Source organism: Hemitrygon akajei, chromosome 5 (genome assembly GCF_048418815.1).
Source record: "Hemitrygon akajei chromosome 5, sHemAka1.3, whole genome shotgun sequence".
Classification (NCBI taxonomy): domain Eukaryota; kingdom Metazoa; phylum Chordata; class Chondrichthyes; order Myliobatiformes; family Dasyatidae; genus Hemitrygon; species Hemitrygon akajei.
Window position 1 is genome coordinate 4,107,198 of NC_133128.1, and position 25,935 is coordinate 4,133,132.

A 25,935-nucleotide genomic window follows, 5' to 3' on the forward strand; every position below is an offset into this window, starting at 1 on the left:
GGGTGGAAAGAGTATTTAAAGAGAACAGTAGATGGAGTGGGCGACGGAGTAGAGGGGGACAGAGTAGGAAGGCTTTGTCTCGAGAGGCTTCGGCGAGCAGAGGCTGAGGACGAGCTTCACTCCAAGTGAGGTAAGGCCGGGTAAGTTCCTTTCAAAGAAGAAAGTTTCAAAAGTTGAGGCAAGTATTGGGTAGGTCATGGCAGCTGAGATCGGCCCCGTGATTTGTTCATCCTGCAGCATGTGGGAAATCAGGGATACTTCCAGTGTCCCTGACGACTATGTGTGCAGGAAGTGTGTCCAACTGCAGCTTCTGGCAGACTGCATTGAGCATCTGGAGCTGCGACTGGATTCATACTGGAGCATCCGCGATGCTGAGAAAGTCGTGAATAGCACGTTCAGTGAGTTGGCCACACTGCAGGTAAAGGCGACACAGGCAGAAAGGGAAGGGGTGGCCATGAGACAGCGTAGCAGTAGGCAGGTAGTGCAGGAGTCCCCTGAGGTCATCTCCCTCCTAAACAGATATACTGTTTTGGATACTGTTGGGGGAGATGTCTCATCGGGGGAGATGTCTCATCAGGGGAAGGCAGCAGCAGCCGAGTTCATTGCACCATGGGTGGCTCTGCGGCACAGGAGGGAAGGAAAAGGAGTGGGAGAGCTATAGTGATAGGGGATTCGATTGTAAGGGGAATAGATAGGCGTTTCTGCGGCCGCAAACGAGACTCCAGGATGGTACTTTGCCTCCCTGGTGCAAGGGTCAAGGATGTCTCTGAGCGGCTGCAGGACATTCTGGAATGGGAGGGTGAACAGCCAGTGGTCGTGGTGCACATAGGTACCAACGATATAGGTAAAAAATGGGATGAGGACCTACAAGGTGAATTTAGGGAGTTAGGAGATAAACTAAAAAGTAGGACCACAAAGGTAATAATCTCTGAATTACTACCAGTGCCACGTGCTAGTCAGAGTAGAAATAGGAGGATATTTTAGATGAATACATGGCTTGAAAAATGGTGCAAGGGAGAGGGATTCAAATTTCTGGGGCATTGGAACCAGTTCTGGGGGAGGTGGGACCGGTATAAACAGGACAGTCTGCACCTGGGCTGGACTGGAACCAATGTCCTAGGGGGAGCATTTGCTACTGCTGTTCAGGAGGCTTTAAACTAATGTGGCAGGGGGATGGGAACAAGTGCAGAGAGACAGAGGGGTGTAAAATGAGGGTAGAAGCAAAAAGTAGTAAGGTGAAAAGTAAAAGTGGCAGGCAGGCAAATCCAGGGCAAAAAGCAAAAAGAGCCACTTTTCAACATAATTGTATAAGGGCTAAGAGTGTTGTAAAAACAAGCCTGAAGGCTTTGTGTGTCAATGCGAGGAGCATTCGTAACAAGGTGGATGAATTGAATGTGCAGATAGTTATTAATGAATATGATATAGTTGGGATCACAGAGACATGGCTCCAGGGTGACCAAGGATGGGAGCTCAACATCCAGGGATATTCAATATTCAGGAGGGATAGACAGGAAAGAAAAGGAGGTGGGGTAGCATTGTTGGTTAGAGAGGAGATTAACGCAATAGAAAGGAAGGACATTAGCCTGGAGGATGTGGATTCAATATGGGTAGAGCTGCATAACACTAAGGGGCAGAAAACGCTGGTGGGAGTTGTGTACAGGCCACCTAACAGTAGTAGTGAGGTTGGGGATGGCATTAAACAGGAAATTAGAAATGCGTGCAATAAAGGAACTGCAGTTATAATGGGTGACTTCAATCTACACATAGATTGGGTGAACCAAATTGGTAAGGGTGCTGAGGAAGAGGATTTCTTGGAATGTATGCGGGATGGTTTTCTGAACCAACATGTCGAGGAACCAACTAGTGAGCAGGCCATTCTAGATTGGGTATTGAGCAATGAGGAAGGGTTAGTTAGCAATCTTGTCGTGCGAGGCCCCTTGGTAAGAGTGACCATAATATGGTGGAATTCTTCATTAAGATGGAGAGTGACATAGTTAATTCAGAAACAAAGGTTCTGAACTTGAAGAGTAACTTTGAAGGAATGAGACGTGAATTAGCTAAGATGGACTGGCAAATGATACTTAAAGGGTTGACTGTGGATATGCAATGGCAAGCATTTAAAGATCGCATGGATGAACTACAACAATTGTTCATCCCAGTTTGGCAAAAGAATAAACCAGGGAAGGTAGTGCACCCGTGGCTGACAAGAGAAATTAGGGATAGTATCAAGTCCAAAGAAGAAACAGATAAATTAGCAAAAAAAAGCGGCACACCTGAGGACTGGGAGAAATTCAGAGACCAGCAGAGGAGGACAAAGGGCTTAATTAGGAAAGGGAAAAAAGATTATGAGAGAAAGCTGGCAAGGAACATAAAAACTGACTAAAATCTTTTATAGATATGTGAAAAGAAAAAGATTGGTCAAGACAAATGTAGGTCCCTTACAGTCAGAAACAGGTGAATTGATCATAGGGAACAAAGACATGGCAGACCAATTGAATAACTACTTTGCAAACACAAGGAAATCTGCAGATGCTGGAAATTCAAACAACAACACACACAAAATGCTGGTAGAACACAGCAGGCCAGGCAGCATCTATAGGGAGAAGCACTGTCTACGTCTCGGCCCAAAACGTCGACAGCGCTTCTCCCTATAGATGCTGCCTAGCCTGCTGAATAACTACTTTGGTTCTGTCTTCACTAAGGAGGACATAAATAATCTTCCAGAAATAGTAAGGGACCAAGGGTCTAGTGAGATGGAGGAACTGAGGGAAATGCATGTTAGTAGGGAAGTGGTGTTAGGTAAATTGAAGGGATTAAAGGCAGATAAATCCCCAGGGCCAGATGGTCTGCATCCCAGAGTGCTTAAGGAAGTAGCCCAAGAAATAGTGGATACATAAGTGATAATTTTTCAAAACTCCTTAGATTCTGGATAAGTTCCTGAGGATTGGAGGGTGGCTAATGTAACCCCACTTTTTAAAAAAGGAGGGCGAGAAAAACCGGGGAATTATAGACCAGTGAGTCTGACATCGGTGGTGGAGAAAATGCTAGAGTTGGTTATCAAAGATGTGATAACAGCGCATTTGGAAAGAGGTGAAATCATCGGACAAAGTCAGCATGGATTTGTGAAAGGAAAATCATGTCTGACGAATCTTATAGAATTTTTTGAAGATGTAACTAGTAGAGTGGATAGGGGAGAGCCAGTGGATGTGGTATATTTAGATTTTCAAAAGGCTTTTGATAAGGTCCCACACAGGAGATTAGTGTGCAAACTTAAAGCACACGGTATTGGGGGTATGGTATTGATGTGGATGGAGAATTGTTTGGCAGACAGGAAGCAAAGAGTGGGAGTAAACGGGACCTTTTCAGAATGGCAGGCAGTGACTAGTGGGGTACCGCAAGGCTCAGTGCTGGGACCCCAGTTGTTTACAATATATATTAATAATTTAGACAAGGGAATTAAATGCAGCATCTCCAAGTTTGCAGATGACATGAAGCTGGGCAGCAGTGTTAGCTGTGAGGAGGATGCTAAGAGGATGCAGGGTGACTTGGATAGGTTAGGTGAGTGGGCAAGTTCATGGCAGATGCAATTTAATGTGGATAAATGTGAGGTTATCCACTTTGGTTGCAAGAACAGGAAAACAGATTATTATCTGAACAGTGGCCGATTAGGAAAAGGGGAGATGCAACAAGACCTGGGTGTCATTGTACACCAGTCATTGAAGGTGGGCATGCAGGTACAGCAGGCAGTGAAAAAAGCAAGTGGTATGTTGGCATTCATAGCAAGAGGATTTGAGTGCAGGAGCAGGGAGGTTCTACTGCAGTTGTACAAGGGCTTGGTGAGATCACACCTAGAGTATTGTGTGCAGTTTTGGTCCCCTAATCTGAGGAAAGACATTCTTGCCATAGAGGGAATACAGAGAAGGTTCACCAGATTGATTCCTGGGATGGCAGGACTTTCATATGAAGAAAGACTGGATCAACTAAGCTTATACTCACTGGAATTTAGAAGATTGAGGGGGGATCTTATTAAAACATATAAAATTCTAAAGGGATTGGACAGGCTAGATGAAGGAAGATTGTTTCCGATGTTGGGGAAGTCCAGTATGAGGAGTCACAGTTTAAGGATAAAGGGGAAGCCTTTTAGGACCGAGATGAGGAAAAACTTCTTCACACAGAGAGTGGTGAATCTGTGGAATTCTCTGCCACAGGAAACAGTTGAGGCCGGTTCATTGGCTATATTTAAGAGGCAGTTAGATATGGCCCTTGTAGCTAAAGGGATCAGAGGGTATGGAGAGAAAGCAGGTACAGGGTTCTGAGTTGGATGATCAGCCATGATCATACTGAATGGCGGTGCAGGCTCGAAGGGCCGAATGGCCTACTCCTGTACCTATTTTCTATGTTTCTATGAAAGGGTCAGAGTCCTGGGGCAGGCCACATGGATCCCAGGCAGGGCCACCTCCCAGGTAGAAACATGGAGGCCTGGGCAAGGCACAGACACCTGGGCAGGTGCAGGGCACAACCCTTGGGAAACAAGGGGAGGAAAGGGTAGGAGTCCTCAGGACAGGCCACATCCTGGGCAGGACCACCTCCCAGGCAGAGACACAGACACCTGGGCAGGTGCAGGGCACAACCCACCTGAAGTGAGGGGTAGGAAGGGGACCAAATACCCCCACCAGGCAACAGCAGACAGCCTGGCTTCCCCCACAGAGGCAAGGGAACAGAAGGGACGGAACCACCCAAGGGGTAACAGCAACAGCCTGGCTTCCCCCACAGAGGCAAGGGAACAGAAGGGAGCTGGGTCCAGGGTGAGCAGCAGGACAACCAGGATACACCGGTAAATAGGGAGAAACAAGCAGACAGCACAACAGCACAGGCAAGGCGAATACAGCAGAACAGCAGGACCAGCACACACAGGAGAAGCAGGAAAACAAGACAAACCTGGACAGAACCAATACAGAGCAAGTCAGCAACCAGAGCAGAACAGGATACAGAGCAGAACAGGATACAGAGCAAGTCAGCAACCAGAGCAGAACAGGATACAGAGCAGGTCAGAACCCAGGGCAGAACAGGATACAGAGCAGCCCAGCAACCAGGGCAGAACAGGATACAGAGCAGAACAGGATACAGAGCAGGTCAGAACCCAGGGCAGAACAGGATACAGAGCAGGTCAGAACCCAGGGCAGAACAGGATACAGAGCAGCCCAGCAACCAGAGCAGAACAGGATACAGAGCAGCCCAGCAACCAGGGCAGAACAGGATACAGAGCAGCCCAGCAACCAGGGCAGAACCAGATTCAGAACAGACAAACCAGGTACCGAGCCCATTAAACCAGCTTCAGATCAGAACAACCCCCCCCCCCCCAAAAAAAACTAGGCTCAGTCCCCAAGCCCCTTATAAACAAGTGCCCCCTAATAGGGGACAAGTGTACCTCCTTAAGCCAAGATGATCCAATGGCTCCGGGAGACAGGAGGGCTGGCTGCAAGGCCCGGAGTCCACGAACTGGAGCAAGACCTGGAAGGTGGTCTCCGGACCGGACCCTAACACTTACTTACTCACTGCCTGTTACACCACTGGCATTTGGGGCAGCAATGAAGGTCCTCCATGTCAGTAGTTTCCTCTCAGTTTTCACTACTGACAGTCATTCCTGGTGGAGACTCAGGAATTCCATCACTCTCAGACATTGAAGAATTCTTCATTGCTGTTCTGTAACAGTTTTGTTTTAGCAATCAGGGTTGTTTGTCCACTGAACCCCCTGAACCTGGTGCACCACGCTTAGCCTGGCCTCTACCCTTTGACCTTTTGGCATGGATGACCCTACCAAAACCCCTGACTCCGCCCAACAGAGCTCTCCGGGTCACTGAGGTGCGCATGCCTCCCAACCTCATGGCAAGATTGTGGTCCTCTTGGAGGAGTAGGTGAATTGGTTATTGTAAATTGTCATAGAGTCACAGAAAAATACAGCTCAGAAGCAGGTCATTCGGCCCATCTAGCCTATGCCAAACCATTTAAACGGCCTACTCCCATCGACCTGTGCCGGTACCATAACCCTCCATGCCTCTCCATCCATGTACCTATCCAAACTTCTCTTAAATAGTGAAGTTGAGCTCACTTGCACGGGCAGCTCATTCCACACTCTCAGCCCCTCTGAGTGATGAAGTTTCCTCTCATGTTCCCTCCAATGTTTCACCTTTCACCCTTAACCCATGACCTCTGGTCATAGTCTCACCCAACCTCAATGGAAAAAGCCTGCTTGCACTTACCCTCATAATTTTGCATACCTCTATCAAATCTCCCCTCAGTCTTCCAAGTTCCAAGGAACAAAGTCTTAACCCATTCAATCTTTCCTTATAACTTGGGTCACAAGTCCTGGCAACCTCCTTGTAAATTTTTGCTGTACTCTTTCAACCTTATTTACATCTTTCCCATAGGTAGGTTACCAAAACTGCACATGATACTCCAAATTAGGTCATATGATTAGGCTAGGGGGAAAATCAGTGAGTTACTGGGTGGTTCGGCTCATTGTGCAGTATCTTTAATAATAAAAAATTAAAAGAAGTTTAATCATGGATTGTGTGAGTGTGGTTATTCAACAACATTAAGTAATTATACAAGTGTACATAGTGAGATATATGTTTGCAATAGGACATGGATGTTTCTGACTTATGGAGAATATAGAGCACAGAACACGCCTTTCGGCCCATCATGTCAGTACTGACCATTATGCCAGATTAAACTAGTCCCATTTGGCTGCACGTCGTTGATATCCCTCTGTTCCTCGCCTGTCTAAATCCCGTGTAAAGTTAAGAGAGTACAGACAGTGATCGCACTCGCTGGAACCTGAGGGGATCACCATCAGATTTCTGAATCCATTGTTATTCCTTTATCTTGAACTACTTATTTACTTTGTCATTTGTTATGCTGTGGCATGGTAGAGCAGCGATTAGTGTAATGCAATAATATCACCAGTAATCAGGGTTCGATCCCCACCACTGCCCGTGAGGAGTTTGTACGTTCTCCCTGTGACTACGTGGGTTTCCTCTGGGTGCTCTGGTTTCCTCCCACAGTCCAAAGGTGTACAGGTTAATAAGTTAGCTGGTTACATGGTATAACTGGGCAGTGTGGGCTCATTGGGCCGGAAGGGCCTGAGGTCGTGTTGTATCTCGAAAGAAAATTGTCTTTGCACTGTACAAAATAATAACTTTCATGTTATATAGGACAGTGAAAATAAATGTGATTCTGATTCTGAATGCCCCTAGATAAGGGGGTTCAGCCTTTCTGAACAGAGATGAGGCGAAATTTCTTCAACCTAGAGGTGTTTGAATCTTTGCAAGCACACGGGTCCCTAAAAACAATACCAATAAATCTGAACGTGAACAGAGAAATTTACAAGGATGTTGTTGGGGCTTGTGGACCTGAGCTATAGGGAAAGGCTGAATAGGTTAGGAATTTATTCTCTAGACCGTAGGAGAATGCGATTCGAGATTTAAGACTGTCAATCTTCAGTAGACGAGTGTGAAGGAGAACAAAATAATTGTTACTCTGGATCCAGTACAGCAGAAAAAACACAATAAGTTAAAGAACATGATTTTAAAAAACCAAAAAAAAACCACAATAAATATAAATATGAATATAAAAGTGATCCTATAAAACAGAATGTACAGCAATCTGTTATATACACACACTGATTTTATGTACATAAAGTGACACTAGGTGATGTACATGTATTGGTAGTTGGGGCTGTGGTTGGTGGATAGTAGGTGGAAGTGTTGATCAGCCTTATTGCATGTGCAAAGTTACTGTTTTTGAGTCTGGAGGTCCTGGTGTGGATGCTACGTTGCCTCCTCACTGATGGGAGTGGGAGAAACAGTCCATGAGTAGAGTGGGTGAGATTCTTTCTGATGTTACTGGCCCTTTTCTGGCACCTTTCTGTATCTGTAGTACTTTATGAAGACTTTCTAAAGCACTGGTGAGGTATCACTTGGAGTATTGTGAGCTGGTTTGGGCCCCTGATCTTAGAAAGGATGTGCTGAAACTGGAGACGGTTCAAAGGAGATTCATGAAAATGATTCCAAGATTGAACAGCGTTATGAAGAGCGTTTGATGTTCTGGGCCTGCATTCACTGGAATTTAGAAGAATGAGGAGTGACCTAATTGAATCCTATCGAATTGTGAAAGGCCTGGATGGAGTGGATGTGGAGAGGATGTTTCCTATGATGGGAGAGTCTAAGACCAGAGGACACAGCCTCAGAATGGGGGGGGGGGGGGTGTCCTTTTAGAATGGAGAAGAGGAGGAATTTCTTTAGCCAGAGAGTGGCGAATCTGTGGAATTCTTTGCCACAGGAAGCTGTGGAGGCCAGGCCTTTATGTATATTTAAGGCAGAGGGTGATAGGTTTTTGATTAGTCGGGGCATGAAGGGATATGGTGGGGTGGAGGGGGGTGGGAGGCAGGAGATTAAGGCTGAGAGGAAAAATGGATCAGCCATGATAAAATAGCAGAGCAGACTTGATGGACCAAATGGCAGTGATTCAGCTTGTTAGGGTGCTCTCTACTGCGCGTCGGTAGAATGATGTGAGTATAGATGTGCAAAGTCCAGCTCTCCTCAGAAAGTAGAGGTGTTGGGGAGTTTTCCTGACTGTGTGCACTGTGTTCTGGGCCATGAGAGGTTGTGTGAGATGTGCCGCCTCGGAGTTTGAAACTGCTCACTGCTTGCAGTGCTGTGTCGCCGATGTGGAGAGGGTTGTGAGTGGTGTGAGAATGAGGGGAGATCTTAGAGAGGTTGATAAAATTGTGAGCAGCTGGAGAGAGTGAAGAGGAGATTTACAAGGGTATCGTTGGAACTCGAGGACCTGAGTTATAACGAGAGGTTGGACGGGCAAGGACTTTATTCCTTAGAGAGTAGGAGACAGAAGTGTACGAAATCACGAGGGGTCACGATAGGGTGAATGAACTTTGTCTCTTCCTCCAGAGCAAGTGAATCAAAAAATAGAGGGCATAGCTTTAAGATGAGGGGGGGGGGGGAGATTTAAAAGGGGCCTGAGGGGCAATTTTTTTCACCCAAAGAGTGTTTAATTTGTAGGACAAGTTGCCAGAGGAAGTGGTTGAATCAGGTACGTTAACAACATTTAAAAGACATTTGGACAGGTATGTGGATAGGAAAGATTTTGAGGGTTACAGGCCAAACATGGACAAATTCGATGAGAATCTTCATCATCATGGCCGAAGTAGTCTGTTTCAATGTTCTATGATTCTATGACACGTTCTCAGCACAGGCGGAGTGTGAAGACTTGGACACTGAATATATTCAGAAGGGAGATGGGAAGAGCTCTGGGCAATGAGAGAACCAAGGATATTGCTTTTGTCCAGTAGATCGGGACAAAAGGACCTTGGAGCTGTCATCGAACCCTGGACCTGTCCACTTAGCCCCCATGATCTCTGCTGGCCCAAACTCCAGTGGGTGTCCTCTGCAAAAATCCATTCATTCCTCCTTTCATTCTGACTGGAGACATCTCAGGGTCTAGGCCTTGATTACCAGTCATGTCACATCACTGATCGGCTGGAAATCAAGCTGCTGAGCTCACAAGCAGGATGCCTTTCACACCATCAGCCCTATCCTAGCCCTCCAAAGCAATTCTGCCATTGGATCTTTCCCCAATCTCAACATCAAACCAGCACCAAGTGCAATGGGCGCAGATCCTCCGATGCTGCTTCACCAAACCATCTCCATTATGCCATAGCTCCATAAGACAGAGGAGCAGAATTAGACCAATCAGCCCAGTGAGTCATGCTTGATGGTTTTTTCAATCCCGCTCTCCCATCCTTAACCCTCTTACCAATAAAGAACCTATCAACCTCTACCTTAAATATACTCAATGACTGGGCCTCCACAGCTGTCTGTGACAATGAATTCCACATACTCACCACCTTTTGGCTAAAGAAATACCTCCTCATCTCTGTTCTAAATAGATGTCCCTCTATTCTGAGGCTCTGCCCTGTGGTCCTAGAAGGCAGGAAATATCCTGTCCTGATAAAGGGGCTCAGCCCGAAATGGCAACTCCCCTCCCTCCATGGATGCTGCCAGACCTGCTAAGTTTTCTCCAGTATCTTACTCAAGGTATCCAGCATCTTCAGACTCTCATGTGATTGTGTACAATTACAGTCTGACTGGGGAATTTCTGTCAAGGTCTCTGCACTTTCCATTGAATGTGCTGAACAAAGAGCAGGGGGGGGACTGTCACATGTGAATGAGAAGTACTCCATGATTCAAGAAGGGACAGAACAGAAGACGGTTTCTCCTTATTCTGTGGCTGAACAAAGATTAGCTACTGGAGCTGTCAGTTGTCAGTCTGACAGACATTTACACTGATGTGCCCGGGTTAGGGATAACTCAGAGATCCTCCTTCGGCTGTCATGGTGGAGGACAGTACCTGTCACAGGAGAGTCTGATCATTCCCCCACTCACACAACAGCATCAAGCTCTTTCTTTATCAGCTCCTGGCAAACCCTGCGGGCACGGCAGTTCTGGAGAGGTTTGCTCAGGCACACTTCTAATGGTCTATCTGATTTATCTTACACAAAATAAGCAGGATAGACAAAATATAAAGTTCAGCTGCTGACCAGGGGGCTAACAGGAGCAAGATAGATCTGGAGTGGAGGCACAGCAACAATCTTGCATTCAGTGTTACTGAACTGTTCTCACAACCAATGGATTCACTTTCATAGACTCATCATCTCACGTTCTCCGTGTATTTATTTATTTATTATTATTATTTTTCATGTTGTGTTGGTTATCTTTTACACACTGGTTCAATGCCCAAGTTAATTCAGCCTTTCATTGATTCTGTACATTTATTATTCTATGGATTTGCCCACAAGAAAATTAATCTCTGGGTTGTATATGATACATATATGTACTTTGATAATAAATTTACTTTGAACCAAAGAATTGATTGTGGACTTCAGGAAGGCTAGGATGAAGGAACACGCACCAGGCCTCATCGAGGGATCAGCAGGGGAAAGTTTCTGGGTGTCAACATCTCTGAAGATCTATCCTGGGCCCAACATAGTTACAAAGAAGGCATTTCATCAGGAGTTTGAGGAGGTTTTGTATGTCACCAAAGACACTGGCTAATTTCTACAGGTGTACCATGGAGAGCATTCTAACTGGTTGCATCACTGTCTGGTACAGAGGGGGCACTGCACAGGATGTTAAAATCTGCAGAAAGTTAGAAACTCAGCCAGCTCCATCATGGGCACTAGCCTCGCCTGCACTGAGGATACCTTCAAAAGGCGATGCCTCAGAAAGGAGACATCCATCATTAAGGACCCCCATCACCCAGGACACACACTCTGCTTATTGGTACCACCAAAGGGGAGGTACAAGAGCCTGAAGGCACACACTCAATGCTTCCCCTCTGCCATCAGATTTCTGAATGGACAATTAACCCATGAACACTACCTCTGTCAACAAAAACTAGAGGAAATCTGCAGATGCTGAAAATCCAAGCAATACACACAAAATGCTGGTGGAACTGCAGGCCAGGCAGCATCTATAGAAAAAAAATACAGTCGACATTCTGGGCCGAGACCCTTCGCCATCACTTAGTGTTGCACTGTACTGTTCCCACAAAAACAACACCTTTCATAACATGTGCCATTGATATTAAACCTGATCCTGGAAAACTTGCTGTTACCCGGAGTTGTGGGCTTGCAATGTTGGCACAAAAGCATGGCGACACCTGGACACTGCTCCAGCTCGTCTGCGCACTGTGTTAGTCGTTGATGCAAACAACTGTACGTTTCGATGTTTCAATCACTGGCAGGTTGAGCTAGTGGTGAGGAAGGCAAATGCAATGTGAACATTCATTTCGAGAGGGCTAGAGTACAAGAGCAGGGATGTGATGTTCGGGCTTTATAAGGTATTGGTCAGACCACACTTGGAGCTTTGGACCCTTTATCAAAGGAAACGTGTGCTGGCATTGGAGAGGGTCCAGAGGAGGTTCATGAGAATGATTTTGGGAGTGAAAGGGTTAATGTATGAGGAGTGTTTGATGGCTCCGGGTCTGTACTTGTTGGAGTTTAGAAGAATGAGGAGGGGATCTCATTGAAACCCATCAAATATTGAAAGGCCTCCATAGAATGAATGTGGAGAGGATGTTTCCTATGGTGGGGGAGTCTAGGACCAGAGGACACAGATAGAGTGGATGTGGAGAGGATGTTTCCTATAGTGGGGAGTCTAGGACCAGAGGGCACAGATAGACTGGATGTGGAGAGGATGTTTCCTATAGTGGGGGGGTCTAGGACCAGAGGACACAGATAGAGTGGATGTGGAGAGGATGTTTCCTATAGTGGGGAGTCTAAGACCAGAGGACACAGATAGAGTGGATGTGGAGAGGATGTTTCCTATAGTGGGGGAGTCTAGGACCAGAGGACACAGATAGAGTGGATGTGGAGAAGATGTTTCCTATAGTGGGGGAGTCTAGGACCAGAGGACACAGATAGAGTGGATGTGGAGAGGATGTTTCCTGTGGTGGGGGAGTCTAGGACCAGAGGACACAGATAGAGTGGATGTGGAGAGGATGTTTCCTGTGGTGGGGGAGTCTAGGACCAGAGGACACAGATAGAGTGGATGTGGAGAGGATGTTTCCTATAGTGGGGAGTCTAGGACCAGAGGGCATGGATAGAGTGGGTGTGGAGAGGATGTTTCCTATAGTGGGGGAGTCTAGGACCAGAGGACACAGATAGAGTGGATGTGGAGAAGATGTTTCCTATAGTGGGGGAGTCTAGGACCAGAGGACACAGATAGAGTGGATGTGGAGAGGATGTTTCCTATAGTGGGGGAGTCTAGGACCAGAGGACACAGATAGAGTGGATGTGGAGAGGGTTTCCTGTGGTGGGGGAGTCTAGGACCAGAGGACACAGATAGAGTGGATGTGGAGAGGATGTTTCCTATAGTGGGGAGTCTAGGACCAGAGGGCATGGATAGAGTGGGTGTGGAGAGGATGTTGCCTACAGTGGGGAGTCTAGGAACAGAGGACACAGCCTCAGTATTGAAGGACGTCCATTTAGAACAAAGATGAGGAGAATTTCTTTAGCCAGAGGGTGGAGAATCTGTGGAATTTATTATCATGGAGGGCAGTAGAGGCCAAGTTGTTGAGCATTTTTAAAATGGTGGTTGATAGGTTCTTGATTAGCCAGGGTGTCAAAGGTCACGAGGAGAAGGCAGGAGAAAGGGGTTGAGAGGGAAATGATGGAACAGTGGAGCAGAGCTGATGGGCTGAATGGCTTAATTCTGCTACTATGTCTATGGTCTTGTGGTACCGATAACAAATAAAGTTATTCATCTCTTATCTGGTGTGTTCTGTGATTCAGTGTTTCCATGCTGGTGGTGGATCAAAAGTTTAAAAGCACTCTGATTCCCTTACAGGCGTTCCTCAAACTCCAGTAATCAGCGGCTTCAAAGGCCCAGTGAACGAGGGTGACCTGGTGGAACTGACCTGTACCACAATAGGCAGTAAACCAGCTGCTCACATCAGATGGTTCAAGGGCGACACCGAGGTTGAAGGTAAGTTCCAGAGAGGGGCACTGCTCCTCCTCCAACTTCTGTTTGTCTCCGGTGGGGTAATCTCACTGAGGCACAAGTCAGTGTATTCCCTCTTGGAATGGGTGCTCACTACTCTCAGACCAGACTCACAGTGGATATGAAAACGGCAAGGTGACTCACTTGTTCAGCAAGAGGAAGGAAAGGTCGGCTGAACATTTAACCTTGACTAAAGCTCTGAATGGAAAGGACTCATCACTAAGGAAAGGTGATTGGAACCAAATATCACAGCTGAGATTGTTGTCACTTCCACATATTCACGTGTGTATGGTTCCAAAGAAAGCTCACAGCAACACATAGCATCAGATAACCAGCATTCACAAGAAAGACATAACTTAAACATGAATTTTACATTTTTACCAGAAAGAACACCATCAGTCTTAGCAAGAGATCCATTTTAGTGTAAAGAGATGAAAGTGGTCACAGAGTTGGTGAGTAGTGGTTTACTGGTGTGCTCAGGAAGGGAAGTAGCTGTTCCTGGTGTGGGACTGCAGGCTGCCCAGTGGTAGCTGTGGGAAGATGGCATGGCCTGAATGGTAGGGACTTTGATGATGGGATGTTGCCCTGGAGATGCAACCAATAGTGGGGAGGGATGTGTCTGTGAGGTATTCTCTGCTCCTTCTAGTACCAGAGGGCATGCATTGAAGGTGAAGAGGGGTTGGGTTCAAGGGGGATGTGAGGGGCAAGTTTTTCACTCCCAGTCATGGATGCCTGGAATGCATTGCCTGGTATGGTGGTAGAAGCAAATACATTGGAGGCTCTTAGGAGGCGTTTGGACAGGCACATGGATGTGAGGAAGGTGGAGGGATATGGACGTGGTGTAGGTAGGAAGGATGAGTGTTTGGGTGTTTTTGATTTGCTTTTAGCTGGTTCAGTACAACATTGTGGGCTGAAGGGCCTGTTCCTGTGCTGTTTGCTTCTATGTTCTTACATTCCTGCACGTAGGAATTGCCATACCAGACCATAGGACTGTTTCAAAAGTTCACCTGTAGAAGTTTTCTCATGTGTTTTTCTGTCCCTAAGTTAAACATTAACAGAAGCATATGACATGCTTGCCTTTATTAGTCGAGGCACTGAGTTCAAAAGTCAGCAAGTTACGTTGCAGGTTTATAAAACGCTAGTGAGCCACATCTGGATTATTGCCTACAGTTCTGATCACCCCATTACAGGGAGGATGGAGGGGCTTTGGAGAGGGTGCAGAAGAGGTTTACCAGCATGCTGTCTGGATTAGAGGGCATGTGCTAGAATGAGAGGTTGTTTTTCTGGGGTAACAGAGGCTGAGAGGAGATCTGAGAGAGGCTAATAAGATTATGAGAGTTGTAGATAGAGGAGGAAGGCAGTAACTGTTTCCCAGGATTGAAGTGTCCAGTACCGGAGGGCATTCATTTAAGGTGAGAGGGGTAGACTCAAAGAAGATGTGAGGGGCAAGTGTTTTTACGCAGAGTATGATGGGGGCCTGGAATGAGCTGCCTGGGGTGGTGGTAAAGGCAGATACATTAAACACTACTCTCGGCAGATTCTTACATTCCTGCAGATTGCAATTTGTGGGCTCACAATTCTTTGAGGATCTGACAAAGCAAGTCAATGAAGGTCAATAAAGTTGAAAGGCCTCGATAGAGTGGATGTGGAGAGGACATTTCCTATGATAGGGTAAGTCTAGGACCTGAGGGCACTGCCTCAGAATAGAGGGATGTCCATTTAGAACAGAGATGAGGAGAAATTTCTTTAGCCAGAGAGTGGTGAATGTGGAATTTATTGCCACGGATGATAGAGGCCAAGTCATTGGGGGTATTTAAAGCAGGGGTTGATAGGCTCTGATTAGTCAGGCTATGGGGGAGAAAGCAGGAGAATGGGGTTGAGAGGGATAATAAATCAGCCATGATGGAATAATGGAGCCGATTTGATGGGCCTAATAATCTTCTGTTTGAACTTCCAAAAGGCATGTGACAAGATATCACTGAGTCTAGGTGCAAGTTAAGAGCAGAATGGAGAACAGCAAACACAGCCATAGAAAAGTACAGTACAGGCCCTTTGGCCCATTATGCCTGTTCAAGCCATGATGAGCCCCATCTCCCTATCTCTCCACTCCCTGTCGGTCAGGTGCCTGGTGAAATGCCTTTAAGCATCACTGTTGTATCTGCCCCCTCCACCACAGTCAGCCCAGTCAGGGACCCCCCACCCTCTGTGTGTAATTAAACCTGCCCCACACATCTCCTTTCAGTTCAGCAAGTCTTTTAACAAGGATTGAAAATGATTTACCACATTGTTGGAATTAGTGGACATTTACCGGGGGGCTGCCTGGATTAGAGAGCACTTCTAATGGAGGCAGGCTGGGCGAGCTCGGGCTTTTTCCGTGGAACAAAGGAGGATGAGAGGTGTACAAGATGATCAGAGGCATAGATCAAGTGGACAGCCGGAGACTTTTTCCCAGGGTGGCATCATTTTAATGTGATTAGAGGGGATGTCAGAGACAGTTTTTATACACAGAGAGGGCTGGTGTATAGAATCTCAGCCGGGGGTGCTGGTAGAGGGAGATACATTAGGGACATTTAAGAGACTCTTAGATAGGCATGCCGTTGACAGAAAATGGAGGGTGACACAACATCGTGGGAGAGTGGCACCTTACTGAATTGCTTTCCCATGGAGCCAGAACACAAAAACCAGAGCAGGGGTCGGCCATTGAGCCCATCGAGCCTGCTCCACCATTCAATAAGATCACGGCTGATCTGACCTTGGACTCAGCACTAACTACCGCCTTTTCCCCAGAACCCTTATTTCCAGTGTTATGTCTCAGCCCAAAACATCACCTCAATAGATGCTGCCTGACTTGCTGAGTTCCTCCAGCGTTTTGTGTGTTTTACCTGAAATCTGTCTAACTGTGCCTTAGATTGAGTTAATGAGGTAGCCGCCACTGCTTCCCTGGGCAGAGAATTCCACAGACTCACCACTCTCTGGGAGAAGCAGTTATTCATCACCAGCCCTGAACACTGAGGCAATGTCACCTAGTTCCAGCCCTGGGAACAATGGACTGAAATGGCTTAGTCCCTGCAGTAACCTTTCCGGGCAATGTGTTGAACGTTACTGTGTCCGCCTCTATACCTCCCCTAGCAGCCCATCCACACAGCCACCACCTCCTTTGTGTCGAAGTTACCCATCTCTCATCAGTCCCATTTAAATCTCTCCACTCTGAGACAAAACTAGCACCCTGCAGTTCTCGTCTCCCCATGAGGACACAGCCTTGGTGAGCTTCCTCACTCTGCTTCCCACCCCACCCCAAGTGAACACTGGATTTGAGCATAATGTTCCCTAGGGCAGGGTTCCTGACCTTCTTTATGGCCTGGACGAATAGCATTAGACAAGGAGTCTGCGGCCCCCTGGTTGGGAATCCCATTCTGAGGGGTTATTCCCTAAATGGAGAACGTCCGTGCGTGTCTTTGTTTAACCTGGAGAGGCTGATGCACAGACTGGTCCCTGACAGGTCAGGGTCAGGTTCCAATGGCATGGAATGCAAGATGACTGGGGACCCTTCACTGCTACAGCCTTCCTCCGCCTTCACTGCCGTTGTGCTGTGCCATTACCTTCCGCCAGCTCCACAGATCAGGTCTCAGCCGGGTGGCTCCCTGTCCTTACCGTTCCGGACAACATCACTCTGGGCATCTCAGGAACTCACTAACCTCTCCGTCAAAACAAGGTGACCATCCTCGGGAACAGGCCTTCCCCGCGGGGCTGTTACCATGCCAACCAATTGTCTACCGGCCGCAGTGTGCATTTTGCAGAGTTCACCTTCTATTCAGTAAAAGAAATTGCCAGTCTAGTGGGAAGCAGAGAGTTTGATGCAGTACCACATCAAAACACAACTCCCTGCATGGGACTGAGTCTACTTGCTGGTTCTCCCGGGGTTAATGAAATATTAAAATTGATAACAACAGCCTGCACAGTGAGCGAAGAAACTCGAATCAAGTACAATGGTTGAGCCTGGACATTCATTTCTTCAATTCCTGGAATAGGTCTCGACTCTGCAGAGGTCCATGAAAACTCTGGACCCACCACCAGTTGTACTATACATCGCAAGTGAGGGTGAACACAGGATTGACTCTCAGACAAACTCACACAGTGACAGATCCATCCCTTCATCACTCCCTGTCTCTGCCTCCCTCCATCAGTCCATCACCCATCACTTCCGGACACTGTCATTCCTTCCCCGTCCCCCTCCCTCCCTCCATCACTACCCCTCTGTCACTCCCTGTCCATCCATCACATCCTCCCCTTCTCCCAGTCCCACCGTCACTCTCTCCCATCCGTCACTTCCTATCATTCCCTCACTCCCTCTCCTCTCTCTGTGGAACTGAGGGTTTCTCCACTCTCTGTGGAACTGAGGGATTCTCCACTCTCTGTGGAACTGAGGGATTCTCCTCTCTCTGTGGAGTCTGAGGGATTCTCCTCTCTCTGTGGAGTCTGAGGGATTCTCCACTGTCTGTGGAACTGAGGGATTCTCCTCTTTCCGTGGAACTGAGGGATTCTCCTCTCTTATGGAACTGAGGGATTCTCCTCTCTCTGTGGAACTGAGGGATTCTCCACTCTCTGTGGAACTGAGGGATTCTCCTCTCTCTGTGGAACTGAGGGATTCTCCACTCTCTGTGGAACTGAGGGATTCTCCTCTCTCTGTGAAACTGAGGGATTCTCCACTCTCTGTGGAACTGAGGGATTCTCCTCTCTCTGTGGAATTGAGGGATTCTCCTCTCTCTGTGGAGTCTGAGGGATTCTCCTCTCTCTGTGTAACTGAGGGATTCTCCACTCTCTGTGGAACTGAGGGATTCTCCACTCTCTGTGGAGTCTGAGGGATTCTCCTCTCTCTGTGGAACTGAGGGATTCTCCTCTCTCTGTGGAACAGAGGGATTCTCCACTCTCTGTGGAGTCTGAGGGATTCTCCACTCTCTGTGGAACTGAGTGATTCTCCTCTGTCTGTGGAACTGAGGGATTCTCCACTCTCTGTGGAGTCTGAGGGATTCTCCACTCTCTGTGGAGTCTGAGGGATTCTCCACTCTCTGTGGAGTCTGAGGGATTCTCCACTCTCTGTGGAACTGAGGGATTCTCCTCTCTCTGTGGAGTCTGAGGGATTCTCCATTCTCTGTGGAACTGAGGGATTCTCCACTCTCTGTGGAGTCTGAGGGATTCTCCACTCTCTGTGGAGTCTGAGGGATTTTCCACTCTCTGTGGAGTCTGAGGGATTCTCCACTCTCTGTGGAACTGAGGGATTCTCCACTCTCTGTGGAACTGAGGGATTCTCCACTCTCTGTGGAACTGAGGGATTCTCCACTCTCTGTGGAGTCTGAGGGATTCTCCACTCTTTGTGGAACTGAGGGATTCTCCTCTCTCTGTGGAACTGAGGGATTCTCCACTCTCTGTGGAGTCTGAGGGATTCTCCTCTCTCTGTGGAGTCTGAGGGATTCTCCACTCTCTGTGGAACTGAGGGATTCTCCACTCTCTGTGGAGTCTGAGGGATTCTCCACTCTCTGTGGAACTGAGGGATTCTCCTCTCTCTGTGGAACTGAGGGATTCTCCACTCTCTGTGGAACTGAGGGATTCTCCTCTCTCTGTGGAACTGAGGGATTCTCCTCTCTCTGTGGAACTGAGGGATTCTCCTCTCTCTGTGGAGTCTGAGGGATTCTCCTCTCTCTGTGGAACTGAGGGATTCTCCTCTCTCTGTGGAACTGATGGACTCTGCACCTTCACTTCCCACTCAAGGTGAGGATTCACGTTGCTCATTTGCAGGGTAGCAGAGTCTGTGCACACACACACACACACACACACACACACACTCACACACACACACACACACACACTCACACACACACACACTCACACTCACACACACACACACTCACACACACACACACTCTCACACACACACACACTCACACTCACACTCACACACACACACACTCACACACACACACACTCACACACACACACACTCTCACACACACACAATTTTGAGGGTATAGATAGGATAAATACAAGCAGGCTTTTTCCACAGAGATTGGGTGAGACTAGAATTAGAGGTCATGGGTTAAGGGTGAATGGTGGAATGTTTAAGGGGATGACAAGGGGGAACCTGGTCACTCAGGGGGTGGTGAGCATGTGGAATGAACTGCGAGCTCAAGTAGTGGATGCAGTTCAATTGCAGGTCGATGGAACTAGGCAGGAAATCTCGCTAGCATTGACTTGATGGCCAGAAGGGCCAGTTTAGTGCTGTCGTGTTTTCTGACTCTATGACTATATTCCTGTTTGTCTTTGGCCGTATTTTTCCAAACCTCTCCTGTATGTGCCGCTGTACAAACATCTTTTAAATGCAGTTATATCCACCTCTCTGGCAGCTCGTTGCACAGACTCACCAGCTCGGCTCCCCTTTAAACCTTCCCCTCTCACCCAGTCCCTTGAGTTTGTCATTCCCTGCCCTGGGAAATTCACTTCTGTCTTCTCCTCATGATTTTATAAACATCTTTAAGGTCACCCCTTAGCCTTGCACACTCCAACATAAAATACAAGATGACTCCGGTGACATTTTGCAGACAGCGCACAAACTGCTAAATACTCTTGTACGTGTATTTCTCAGCAGCGATCCCTGCATTCTGCAGCCTGAGGTTTCCCTTTTGAACCAACAAAATGATCTCCTGGGGAATTTAGCAAACTAGACTCTCGAGATTGCAGCTGTTTCTGAATCATTGAGAGTGTGTCTTCAGGCTCCTGTACCTCCTCCCTGATGGTAGTAATGAGAAGAGGGCATGTCCTGGGGGGTGGGGGTCCTTAATGATGGGCGCTGCCTTTCTGAGGCATCGCCTTTGGGAGATGATCTCATTGCTGGAAGGGCTAGTGCCCATGGTGGAGCTGGCTGAATTTGCAGTGCTCCCCCCCCCCACATACCAGACAACGATGTAACCAATTAGAATGCTCCCCATGTACCTCTGTAGAAATTTGGCAGAGTTTTTGGTGACATACCAACTAACCCAAATGGAGGTGACCCTCATGTCGGTGCTGCCCTCCAGTGTTTGCACAGTGGAAGAACAAGCTAGACCAGGACTATCTACAGTTATTCCACTCAAGGGGATGGGTTATATTATTTTTTTCTTTGTGACTGTATATTTTTTAAAATCATAGCCAGATGTGCTATTCATGCTTTATGCTGTGCGCTGTTGGTCGTGTGTTTTGCACGTTGGCACCAGAGAAATGCTGTTTCGTTTGGTTACTTTCATGTATGGTTGAATGACAATTAAAATTAAACTTGAACTTGAGTACGGACCCATCCATTTGAAGACCAGTCCCACTGCAATTGATGCTTTTCACTGAGAGCTATTTGAGGTACACAGTGAGTCTGCACGTATCAGCGACTTGTAATCTTGGCCATTTATACAATGCGTTAGACGATTTGTTTTCATTATCTGTGCATATTCTGTTCATTGAAATCAAAATATTTACGACTTCTAAAGTCTGTTCTCTATTTATCTATTAATTTTCTGTCCTATTATTCTCCCCAAGTCTTTCTGCCTCTCTTCCCTTCTGTATTACTGTCTCTCTTTCTTAGGCTCGGAATCAGGTTTAATATCACGGACATATGTCATGAACTTTAGTGTCAGAGAAATGTCTACAATATATATCCTGAAATTCTTTTTCTTCCCAAATATTAAATAGTTAACTTAAATAAGTAGTGCAGAAATAAAAATTAAAAAGTAGTGAGGTAGTTTTCATGGGTTCAATGTCCATTGAGGAATCGGATGGCAGAGGGGAAGGAGCTGTTTCTGAATCGCTGAGTGTGTGCCTTCAGGCTCCTGTACCTCCTAACTGATGGTAGCAATGAGAAGAAACTGGTGGGGATCCTTAATGATGGATGCTACCTTGTTGGGACCTCACTCCTTGTAGATATCCTAGACATTATAGAGGCTAGTGCCCATGATGGAGCTGACTAAGTTTACAAATCTGCAGCTTATTTCCATCCTGTGCAATGCCGTCCACCCCCACCCCTGTACCAGATGCTGATGCTCAATCTCTACGTTTAATTATTAAAATTTTCCCCTTCAGAGGCAGTGTTGAAGCTTAAGGTGACATGGCTGTAAGTAGAATAGACACAAGTGATTCCAGATCAACACACACAAAATGGTGGAGGAACTCAGCAGGCCAGGCAGTATTTATGGAAATGAATGAGCAGTTGACGTTTTGGGCCGAGACTCTTCATCAGGACTGGAAAGGAAGAGGTAAGGTGCCAGAATAAGAAGGTGGGGGTGGGGAAAGGGGTACAAGCTAGAAGGTGATAGGTGAAGCCAGAGTGATACAGGCAGCAACACCTTGTTAAACGAGCCACGTCTTTCTCATCACTGTTCTGGATGGGACATCAACCTGGAGTGAACCCCTTCCTAACACAGCAGCCAGAAGCTCAGGGCCAGGTTCAGCCAAACGCAGCTCAGTGTTTCATTGTGGGTTCTATATGGGCTCTTCAAATTGATTCCTTAAGGTTGTTATGGCCAGGGGTGGTAATGGGGATAAGCTCCCACTGCCTATTAAATGCTCCCAATGGTGTGTGCCTCAAATAGTCTCTGACAACCAGTCCAGCTCCTGCCCTTCATGTGTGGTTTAGCTACCAAGCCCGGCGGAACCATTCCTACTGACCAGTCACTCCAGGCAGATGGGGCTTGTCAACTGTGATTGACAGCTCATCTGGGAGATTTCAAACCTCCACTGCCTTGTGGCTATACCCTCTGGCAGGGAAGGCTTTGGGGGTAAACCCAAAGCAAACTCCAGAGCTGGAACCCCTAAGGCGGTCCTACATTGAGTTCAGTGCTGGAGGAACTCAGCAGGCCAGACAGCATCTGTGGAAAAAAGTACAGTCAATGTTTCGGGCTGAAACCCTTCAGCAGGACTGGAGAAAAAATCTGTCTACGTATATACATGTAGACAGCTAGTGTATATGTAGACAGCTAGTGTATAGGTAAACGGCTTGTGTTTCTGTAGACAGCTAGTGTACATGTAGACAGCTAGTGTATATGTAGACAGCTAGTGTATAGGTAAACGGCTTGTGTTTCTGTAGACAGCTAGTGTACATGTAGACAGCTAGTGTATATGTAGACGGCTAGTGTATAGGTAGATGGCTTGTGTACATGTAGACAGCTAGTGTATATGTAGACAGCTAGTGTATAGGTAAACGGCTTGTGTTTCTGTAGACAGCTAGTGTACATGTAGACAGCTAGTGTATATGTAGACGGCTAGTGTATAGGTAAACGGCTTGTGTTTCTGTAGACAGCTAGTGTATATGTAGACGGCTAGTGTATATGTAGACAGCTAGTGTATATGTAGACAGCTAGTGTATATGTAGACAGCTAGTGTATAGGTAAACGGCTTGTGTTTCTGTAGACAGCTAGTGTACATGTAGACAGCTAGTGTATAGGTAAACGGCTTGTGTTTCTGTAGACAGCTAGTGTACATGTAGACAGCTAGTGTATATGTAGACGGCTAGTGTACATGTAGACAGCTAGTGTATAGGTAAACGGCTTGTGTTTCTGTAGACAGCTAGTGTACATGTAGACAGCTAGTGTATATGTAGACAGCTAGTGTACATGTAGACAGCTAGTGTATAGGTAAACGGCTTGTGTTTCTGTAGACAGCTAGTGTACATGTAGACAGCTAGTGTATAGGTAAACGGCTTGTGTTTCTGTAGACAGCTAGTGTATATGTAGACAGCTAGTGTATATGTAGACAGCTAGTGTATATGTAGACGGCTTGTGTATATGTAGACAGCTAGTGTATATGTAGACAGCTAGTGTATAGGTAAACGGCTTGTGTTTCTGTAGACAGCTAGTGTATATGTAGACAGCTAGTGTATATGTAGACAGCTAGTGTATATGTAGACGGCTTGTGTATATGTAGACAGCTAGTGTATAGGTAAACGGCTTGTGTTTCTGTAGACAGCTAGTGTACATGTAGACAGCTAGTGTATATGTAGACAGCTAGTGTACATGTAGACAGCTAGTGTATAGGTAAACGGCTTGTGTTTCTGTAGACAGCTAGTGTACATGTAGACAGCTAGTGTATAGGTAAACGGCTTGTGTTTCTGTAGACAGCTAGTGTACATGTAGATGGCTTGTGTATATGTAGACAGCTAGTGTATATGTAGACAGCTAGTGTATATGTAGATGGCTTGTGTATTTGTAGACAGCTAGTGTATATGTAGACGGCTTGTGTATATGTAGACGGCTTGTGTATATGTAGACAGCTAGTGTACATGTAGACAGCTAGTGTATATGTAGACAGCTAATGTATATGTAGACAGCTAGTGTATAGGTAAACGGCTTGTGTTTCTGTAGACAGCTAGTGTACATGTAGACAGCTAGTGTATATGTAGACAGCTAGTGTATAGGTAAACGGCTTGTGTTTCTGTAGACAGCTAGTGTATATGTAGACGGCTAGTGTATATGTAGACGGCTTGTGTATATGTAGACGGCTTGTGTATATGTAGACAGCTAGTGTATATGTAGATGGCTTGTGTATATGTAGACAGCTAGTGTATATGTAGACAGCTAGTGTATAGGTAAACGGCTTGTGTTTCTGTAGACAGCTAGTGTATATGTAGACGGCTAGTGTATATGTAGACGGCTTGTGTATATGTAGACGGCTTGTGTATATGTAGACAGCTAGTGTATATGTAGATGGCTTGTGTATATGTAGACAGCTAGTGTATATGTAGACAGCTAGTGTATAGGTAAACGGCTTGTGTTTCTGTAGACAGCTAGTGTATATGTAGACGGCTAGTGTATATGTAGACGGCTTGTGTATATGTAGATGGCTTGTGTATATGTAGACAGCTAGTGTATATGTAGACAGCTAGTGTATAGGTAAACGGCTTGTGTTTCTGTAGACAGCTAGTGTACATGTAGACAGCTAGTGTATATGTAGACAGCTAGTGTATAGGTAAACGGCTTGTGTTTCTGTAGACAGCTAGTGTATATGTAGACGGCTAGTGTATATGTAGACGGCTTGTGTATATGTAGACGGCTTGTGTATATGTAGACAGCTAGTGTATATGTAGACAGCTAGTGTATATGTAGATGGCTTGTGTATATGTAGACAGCTAGTGTATATGTAGACGGCTTGTGTATTTGTAGACAGCTAGTGTATATGTAGATGGCTTGTGTATATGTAGACAGCTAGTGTATATGTAGACAGCTAGTGTATAGGTAAACGGCTTGTGTTTCTGTAGACAGCTAGTGTACATGTAGACAGCTAGTGTATATGTAGACAGCTAGTGTATAGGTAAACGGCTTGTGTTTCTGTAGACAGCTAGTGTATATGTAGACGGCTAGTGTATATGTAGACGGCTTGTGTATATGTAGACGGCTTGTGTATATGTAGACAGCTAGTGTATATGTAGACAGCTAGTGTATATGTAGATGGCTTGTGTATATGTAGACAGCTAGTGTATATGTAGATGGCTTGTGTATATGTAGACAGCTAGTGTATATGTAGATGGCTTGTGTATATGTAGACAGCTAGTGTATAGGTAAACGGCTTGTGTTTCTGTAGACAGCTAGTGTACATGTAGACAGCTAATGTATATGTAGACGGCTAGTGTATATGTAGACAGCTAATGTATATGTAGACAGCTAGTGTATATGTAAACGGCTTGTGTTTCTGTAGACAGCTAGTGTATAGGTAAACGGCTTGTGTTTCTGTAGACAGCTAGTGTATATGTAGACAGCTAGTGTATATGTAGATGGCTTGTGTATATGTAGACAGCTAGTGTATATGTAGATGGCTTGTGTATATGTAGACAGCTAGTGTACATGTAGACAGCTAGTGTACATGTAGACAGCTAGTGTACATGTAGACAGCTAGTGTATAGGTAAACGGCTTGTGTTTCTGTAGACAGCTAGTGTACATGTAGACAGCTAATGTATATGTAGACGGCTAGTGTATATGTAGATGGCTTGTGTATATGTAGACGGCTTGTGTATATGTAGATGGCTTGTGTACATGTAGACGGCTTGTGTATATGTAGATGGCTTGTGTATATGTAGACGGCTTGTGTATATGTAGATGGCTTGTGTACATGTAGACGGCTAGTGTATATGTAGATGGCTAGTGTATATGTAGACAGCTAGTGCATATGTAGATGGCTTGTGTATATGTAGATGGCTTGTGTATATGTAGACGGCTTGTGTATATGTAGATGGCTTGTGTACATGTAGACGGCTAGTGCATATGTAGACGGCTTGTGTATATGTAGATGGCTTGTGTATTTGTAGACAGCTAGTGTATATGTAGACAGCTAGTGTATATGTAGACGGCTTGT

At 46.2% G+C, this 25,935-nt stretch overlaps 1 protein-coding gene across 3 annotated transcripts in view; it reads left to right on the top strand.

Moving 5' to 3' along the window:
• cadm2b (cell adhesion molecule 2b) overlaps window positions 1-25,935 on the top strand; it is a 276,056-nt gene that overhangs the window by 56,783 nt on the left and 193,338 nt on the right. For all 3 annotated transcript variants that reach the window (XM_073044751.1, XM_073044752.1, XM_073044753.1), the window contains exon 3: window positions 13,425-13,562. In XM_073044751.1, coding sequence (XP_072900852.1) covers window positions 13,425-13,562 — 138 coding nt within the window. The remainder of the gene's footprint in view (window positions 1-13,424; window positions 13,563-25,935) is intronic.